This window comes from Malania oleifera, chromosome 3 (genome assembly GCF_029873635.1).
Source record: "Malania oleifera isolate guangnan ecotype guangnan chromosome 3, ASM2987363v1, whole genome shotgun sequence".
In the NCBI taxonomy this organism is placed as follows: domain Eukaryota; kingdom Viridiplantae; phylum Streptophyta; class Magnoliopsida; order Santalales; family Ximeniaceae; genus Malania; species Malania oleifera.
The window spans coordinates 81,972,053-81,980,132 of NC_080419.1; the positions used below are offsets into that span (position 1 = coordinate 81,972,053).

General features: G+C 36.5%; 1 protein-coding gene across 1 annotated transcript; it reads left to right on the plus strand.

Moving 5' to 3' along the window:
- The first annotated feature begins 2,202 nt into the window (after nucleotides 1–2,202).
- LOC131152205 (indole-3-pyruvate monooxygenase YUCCA6) lies at nucleotides 2,203–7,044 on the plus strand. The gene is made up of 4 exons (XM_058103930.1): nucleotides 2,203–3,574; nucleotides 4,686–4,934; nucleotides 5,449–5,574; nucleotides 6,023–7,044. The coding sequence occupies exons 1-4, from the start codon at nucleotides 2,882–2,884 to the stop codon at nucleotides 6,266–6,268; spliced, it is 1,314 nt and encodes a 437-aa protein (XP_057959913.1). The 5' UTR covers nucleotides 2,203–2,881; the 3' UTR covers nucleotides 6,269–7,044.
- Nucleotides 7,045–8,080: the final 1,036 nt, after the last annotated feature.

Sequence of the window (8,080 nt, forward strand, 5' to 3'; positions counted from 1 at the left end):
ACTACTATTGAATCTAAAACCACCAACTAATGAAGGGAAAAACTACGTGCTAATTTAAAGGAAAAATAATCTTAATAAATTTACTCTCACTTCATATTCCAAATTTAAAGTGATGAGTGAAATTTATCCCTAATAGATCTATCAATAGAAGCCAAATCTATATGTAAGGACCAAATTAACTATAATGGAATGAAATGGTGTGTCCAACACATTTAAAGAGATTAATAAAAGTAAACACTACTACTGATAGTGAGCAATAATTAACTAATTAAACGTAAGAAAGTTGAAATTAGTGAGGTATTTAGTCAAAAATGTCAATCAACTTCTCCAATTAAGCTTACCAAGTAAATGCTTCTAAAATAACGAATTTAACTTGAATTATAATTAGGATGGTTTTTTTCATAAATAAATTGTCTATAATCAACAAATACCTTTCAAAAAATAATAATGATTCAATTTATCATGTATATAATAATAATAATAATAATAATAATAATAATAATAATAATAATAATAATAATAATAATCCAGTGTAAGGTGGGTCGATGAGTTTGAAGGATTAATGATATTCTTACTTTGTTATGTTAAATGGCCAACCTTATTAGGCCAGCTCATGGATCCTACAAAAGGCTAACCATATTAATTTTGATGGGCATGTGGCCAATTAATGCTACCTATTTAGCTACTCATACAATGAGTGGAGATTGTGGAGTCATCGCTGTAATTTCAACGATCATATTTTCACTTTTTATGAGCTTCCAAATGCTGAAATTGCAAAGCTGAAGCGTGCAAATATACAGCACAGCTTCTACTACTTATAATCATGCCATAATTAGAGAGATGATTGGAATGGGGAAGATATTGAAACGAAAAGTTATAAAATAGTATTCAATAATGAAGAAGGAAGGCTAAGGCAGATAATTAATGAAATGTGGTTTTTCTGTTGTGTACGTTGATCAATTAATCGATATTAATTGTACAGGATAGAGAATATTATTGTAAATAGTCAACATATTTAAGAAATTGAGTCGTAGTATTAGAACGCTCATGATTAGATAATAACTATCAAATATCTAATCCCAAAAGTTTACGGGTATACCTTGACATTAACACTAATCAATGTGGGTTTCATCGTCACTCTGCCAAATTCATATGAAAAGATGTTATTCAAATTTATTCTTGAGTCAATTTAGATGTCGCATCATATTTCAATCGTATATTGATATCATTTTAATTAATCAAGATTTCTCAAATGTCTTGGCTAAGAAAACTGCTATTAGTCAATTACAATATTTTAAGGTCATACACCCCTTGTGATTGAATTAGTTTAACTGTGATTGAATTAGTTTAATTCTTGTTGTAACTTATTGTGCTAAAATTTTGGCCACGTTTAAAACCTTTATGTATTTCAAGAATGAAAAACTACTGCCCTGATTTTTTTTTTTAAGAAGAATTAATCAAAATCAATACTCAGATTTTATTTAAATATACAATAAAATTTATTAAATTCAATATTCATACCTAAGTCACATCATCATGAGATCTCACATGTACATGTTATAAATAAATTTACAAATTTAAAAATACACATCTTCCCAAGTTTGACATTCCCTTCTTTATTTATTTATTGTTTACTTTGGATGGGTGTCGTTCTATTACTGCCGCCCAATATCGGCCCATCCAATGGACTGCTGCCAATTGTAACCTCCCTCTCTCTCTCTCTCTCTCTCTCTCTCTCTCTCTCTCATATATATATATATATATATATATATTAATGGCTGCTGAAGAACTTATGCTTAATTACTTAGGATGTAGGATTAACATGGAACTGAGTTTGTTGATTTAATGTAATATTAATTTAAGAAAATATGTGGGCAAGAGTTGGTCTAGGATATGAAGCTTCGTATCTTTAACTAACCCACACCCAAAGAGCGTTGCTGCGATATCTGCCTCAAATGACAGATGTTCATTGATGCATGGTAAAGATGTGACTCTGGTCGGTTAGTTTATTAATTACTATCACTTTGTTCTAAGATATACAGAGATATGTCCCACATCCCCTTTCACTTCTCTGTTATATTACACCCACCTTTGGCCTTTACCTCCTCCTAGCTCCCACATTTAAATCAACTTCAATCACTTCGATCCCCCTGTGAACAAAAGGACTTACATGTATAAATATATATAGTTATATACAAATCAACTTCTCTCTGCTTTCAATTCACTCTCTCCTCTCTCCCTCTCTCACTCTCGAGATCTCTTTCTCTGTGTGTGCGTGTTATGAGTGTTGTGGGGAGTGTGGAATGATGGTGCAGATTTGAGCCCCGCAGCTGTCGCTCCTCCCACCCCCCGCTTTCCCCTCCATTGAACAAAAACACAGATTCAAAACTCAGTCTCAGATGTGGATAAGAACCTCTTAATCCACTCCACTATTTCAGCCTTCCTCTTGCCTAATCTTTCTCTTTCTCTCTCTCTCTCTCTCACACACACACACACACAAACATAATACATTAAACTCATCTCTCTAATTCTCCGCCTAATCCCTTAATTTTCACTCGCTCTCTCTCTCTCTCTTTCTCTCTCTCTCTCACCCACCCAGCTGAACATATATTCAAAGAAGAAAGACAGAGAAAGTAGCGAGCCCTCCAATTAAGCTCTTCCCGCTTCTCATGATCATCATCATCTTCATAAATTGATCACATCCCAATCCTTTCTCCAATTCTCTCAAATGGATTCTCTCCATTTTTTCCAATCTCTCATCACAACGCAATTTTTTCTTCCACTATAAAACCCCAACAACCTATATATACATTTATATCGTATCACGCACTTGGTTAATTACACACGCACAGACATACATAAACATCGTGTGGGTTCCTCGATGGATAATAATAATTACTCCTTGAGATCAGAGGTAGAAGGTAAGAGGCTCCACGACCACCACCACCCGCGGCGGCAGCGGGTGGTGTGGGTGCAGGGGCCGGTGATCGTGGGGGCGGGGCCGTCGGGGCTAGCAGTGGCAGCGTGCCTGAAGGAGAAGGAGGTGCCGAGCGTGGTGCTGGAGAGATCCAAGTGCATAGCATCGCTGTGGCAGCTGAAGAGCTACGACCGACTGCGGCTGCACCTGCCGAAGCAGTTCTGCGAGCTGCCGCTGATGCCGTTTCCGGCGGGGTTTCCGACTTACCCCACGAAGGTGCAGTTCGTGGAGTACTTGGAGGAGTACGCGGAGAGGTTCGGAATAAGGCCGGAGTTTGAGGAAACAGTGGTGCATGCGGAGTACGACGGGGGGGTGGGATGGTGGCGCGTGAGGAGCGTGGGTGCGGATGAGAGGGAGACTGAGTACTTGTGCCGGTGGCTGGTGGTGGCGACGGGAGAGAATGCGGAGGCGGTGCTGCCGGAGATAGAGGGGAGGGAGGGGTTTGGAGGGCGGATGGTACACACCAGCATGTACAAGAGCGGGGAGGCATTCGAAGGGAAGAGGGTATTGGTGGTGGGGTGTGGGAATTCTGGAATGGAGGTGTGTTTGGATCTGTACAATCATGGAGCTATGCCTTCCATCGTCGTCAAAGACACTGTAAGTTCTATCTACCATGAACTACTCTATACCTTAATTACCCATCTTCTTTCTTTCTTTTTCTTTTTCTTTTTCTTTTTAACTTCCTGGCCTCCCTTAATTTCTCTCCTTAAATTAGGGTTAGATCACATGGATCAAAGCCCATTTATATTTATTTATTTTTATTTTTAATAATGAAAGCTAGAACTCCCAAGTAATTAAATAAGCAAATGAATCTTGGTTTTATTGGGTTCAAACCCACTTTTGAATTTTGTCGATTTTTTTTTTATTTTATTTTTCGCCAATACTCCATTCCATACACAGCGTACTCAAGTGGGCATTTTTCCTTTTTTAGAATACCAGATTTCATTAATACAATCCCCAAAAAATAAATATATAATATATAGGGCTGCAAATTTAGCATGTTTGAAGAAATTCACATATATGCATTTTGCTGGGTACGTTTTTCTCCAGTTGCATCATTTCAAGAATTGCGGCAATACATATATATATATATATATATATATATATATATATACATATGTACTAATTCAATTAGGAAGGAGATTGAATTTTGTTTTCTTGCTTTTTTGTTTTTTTTTTTTTTAAAAAGGAAAATTGAGAGAGAGAGAGAGAGAGAGAGAGGTGACTGATCTTGCGGGGCAGTAACTTTTTTTTTTTTTTTGTAATTTTCTTGGGAGATGGGGGAGTGCCCCAAGCATGCGCAAAAGTGATGAGAAAGGTAAGATCTTATTTCATAATGATGCAGTATCCTGGGGGGGATACTTTTTCCTCCCATGATTCCCCTTTTGTGTTCTGGATCTGTAAAGTCCACCAGCCAGCATATGGAGGCATGGCCTGGAACCCAACCAACCAGCCCAGCCCTACAAAAACAAACACTACACTACACCACCATCACCCATGCATCTACTCACCCATCTTTTCACTCAATTTGGTCGACCTCCCCTTTGAATCTGTTAGGCCCCGCCCCCTCCTACCTACGTGCCTAGCTGCTTACTGCTTCCTACCGCTTCTTTTCATTCTTCATTTTTTCACTGTTCATTTTATAGGTTGATCCAAGAATCTTAATTTTGTCATATCCACCTATTTATGTGCGTATGTATTTAAGCAGGTGCATATTTTACCGCGGGAGATGCTGGGGAGGTCGACGTTCGGGCTGTCGATGTGGCTCCTGAAGTGGCTGCCGCTGGGGGTGGTTGACAGGCTGCTGCTGCTGGTCGCGTGGCTGGTGCTCGGCGACACCTCCCGCATCGGCCTCCACCGCCCCAAGTTGGGTCCCCTCCAGCTCAAAAACATGTCCGGCAAAACCCCAGTTCTGGACGTTGGGACTCTTTCCCACATCAAAAGTGGTAAAATTAAGGTACTTTGCTTTTTTCCTTTTTCCCTTCTTTATTTTTATTTTTTATTTGTCTTGGCCCTATCAAATCACATCCATCTCTTATATCACTTTTGTTCCTCCATCCCAACGCCTACACTTTGCTCTTTAGTGGATCCTATAATGTTTCTCAAAACAATCTATATGTTCATCGTATGCATGCTCCATCACTTTGTGTGTGTGTGTGTGTGTTAATTTCTCATGTTAATATCATATTATTTCTTTAATTTTTGACATTGAGTAAATTATGGACAACTCCAATTCATTTAGTTGTCATATTCTTAAAAAAGTTTGTGAGTTTTTTGGCACAATTTGAGCGATCATTAAGTTTGTGAAATTTACCATATTTCCAAATATGTATGATAATGTTTGGACAGATTCTCTTGTGTCCATATTTATTTATATTCTTTGATGATTGATGTCACATGCTTTTGGAACTTTTTGTCAGTCAAAAGGAAAAATTAGATTCTAAACTTATCATTCGTTACTATGAAAATAGGTATTACCAGGCATTCGACGACTAATTAGCCGTCATACTGTGGAGTTTGTTGATGGAAGAAAGGAGAACTTTGATGCAGTAATCTTAGCCACGGGTTACAAAAGCAATGTGCCCTATTGGCTAAAGGTATCATTTATTTTAATTCTTTATTTTTTTCCTAGAATTTATTTTAATTTAATCAAGGACCTAAATATTATATATATACATATATATATATATATATATATATATTCAAAAGTTGAATTTAAACTACAAAGTCTTAAAGTTTCACTAAACTACACTCCGTTTTAAAGTCTTATATAGAAGCTAATTTCAATCCTCTTTGTCGGCATCTCATCAAAATTAGAATTGAAACTTCAAAAATCAAACTTCTACAATTAAAACTTCAAAGAGTGAAAAATATCAAAGACTTTTGTGTTGTAATTCATCCAAACTAGAATATTGATATGGTTTTCTAAATACATTTTCAAAAATATTTCAAAATATTAAGCTCAGGCTATATAGAAACACTTTAGTTCAAGACAATAACTTTAAGTCTTATGCTAAAATGGAATTGTATTTGATGTTTCCACAGGAAAAAGAAATGTTTTCAGTGGAAGATGGGTTTCCTAGAAGGCCTTTTCCAAATGGGTGGAAAGGGGAGGATGGGCTATATGCAGTAGGGTTCACCAAGCGAGGTTTGCTAGGTGCATCCATGGATGCGACGAGAATAGCAAAAGACATCCAACAGTGTTGGGAATCCGAGCCAAAACACCTAAAGTCACATTTGGTTCGTGGAATGGAATGCACAGAAAATGGAGTAGAATCAAAATTGAAATAAAATATATGCAAAAAAAAAAAAAAAAGAGTGATCTGGAGAAGAGCAGTTATGGTCATTCTCACATACCAAGTGGACGCTAACAGCCTTTCTAGTAGGGGATTTATGACGATCATCGACATGAAACGCGGTTTTGTTTGGGGGTTAGATAGAATTATTAGTGAGCTGGAATTGATTGAAGAAGGAATCAAAGGTACTTGTGTGATATATACATATGGTTGGTGCCAATGGCGGGGAGTAGTGTTGGTACCAAAGGGAAAGGGGCGTGGCCGGCTCCTCCAATTGTGGAAAAGCCAGGGGAAAAAGCAAAAAGAGAGAGAGTTGCATGATCAGTGATCCCTATCTTTTCCAAGTCACACCAAACCATTGGGAAGGAGGAGAAGGTGATGAGAGAGATAGAAGAAAAGAAAAGAGAGGAGAAGAGAAGAGTGGTGCTTGGGGGGACCCCAATTAGACCTTCTGTACATCTTGTACATTACATTTTTCTCTGACTAGCTAGCTAGGTTTCACTTTTTGTGAGCGAGAGAGAGAGAGAGAGAGAGAGAGAGAGAGAGAGAGAGAAGCGTTTGGTAGTTTTGATTGAAAAATTGATGCACATGATTGTGTTGACCTATATTTCCATTGGGGGAGTTTTGGGGTGACGGCATGATAAGCCATATCATATGTTGTTTTCTCTAGTGCAAGTCTTGTTTGGTTGATCCTCCATTCTGGGATTTGGGGTACTGCTAGCTTGTTTCCATATTTTTTTTATAAAGAAAATGACTCTGCAATTATAATTATCTATTGCATTAGTGCCACACCCACCCCCCTTTATATATATATAAGTAATTATAAAAAGCTTTTATGGCTTCTGACAGACATACTCTTACAATGATTTCTTTCTAAGTGAAGGACAGGACCGCCACTTTTGAAGACAATTCAATCGTGCCCATTTCCAATCTTTTTATTTAAGAATTTCTATATTTGAAAATAAGCTCCCTAACGCCCTTCTTTATTCAAGGGGTTATGGTAAGAATTTAGATAAATAATTTCCTCACATCTTTTTCACACTTTGATTTAATTAGAAAATATAAATTTTTCATATGTCCTAAACTCATGAAAAAAAAAAAAAAAGTAACTCGGGAATTGATTAAGCTTGGTTCAACAAAACAGTGACGAGGAATCATTCTTCTCCATCGAATTTATGTATACATTAGAAAGGAAGCAGATGAAAGTGGAATGAAATAAAAAAAATTATACCAAACAAATCATTGAATCATTTGATTCGTTGATTTAATATGAGGGTTTCTATACGTAAAATAATTTATTAGTTTCTAAAAGCTTGTGTAATTCAATAAAGAGTTTGTGATGACTAAATGTTTTTATTAAAAGATATTATCTCGTGTCTCGCAAAAGATATTGTTTGTTTTAACTTTTTGCTAGCACAAAAATCACCAATTCATCGACTTAGTATGAAGGTCTTCTACACAAAATAATATACTGCTCCCTAAAAGCTTACGCAATTCACTCAAGGAGTTTGTGGCAATTAATTATTTTTATTGAAAGATGTTATCTCGTGGTCACGCGAATTATTGTTTGTGTTAACTTGTCGATAGCATTGAAATCATTAAATCATTCAATTCTATGATATATTGCTTGCTAAAAATTTGTACAATTCACTCATATTGTGGTTGGGAGCATGAATTTCAGATTTTGGATTCAAATATGAATGGATTTGGATAAATTTTAATATATTTTTATATGACATTTTATTTAATTTTAATACAAACCCAAATCGAAAATTTCTCCAAACATAATTATTTTTAATTAAAATGG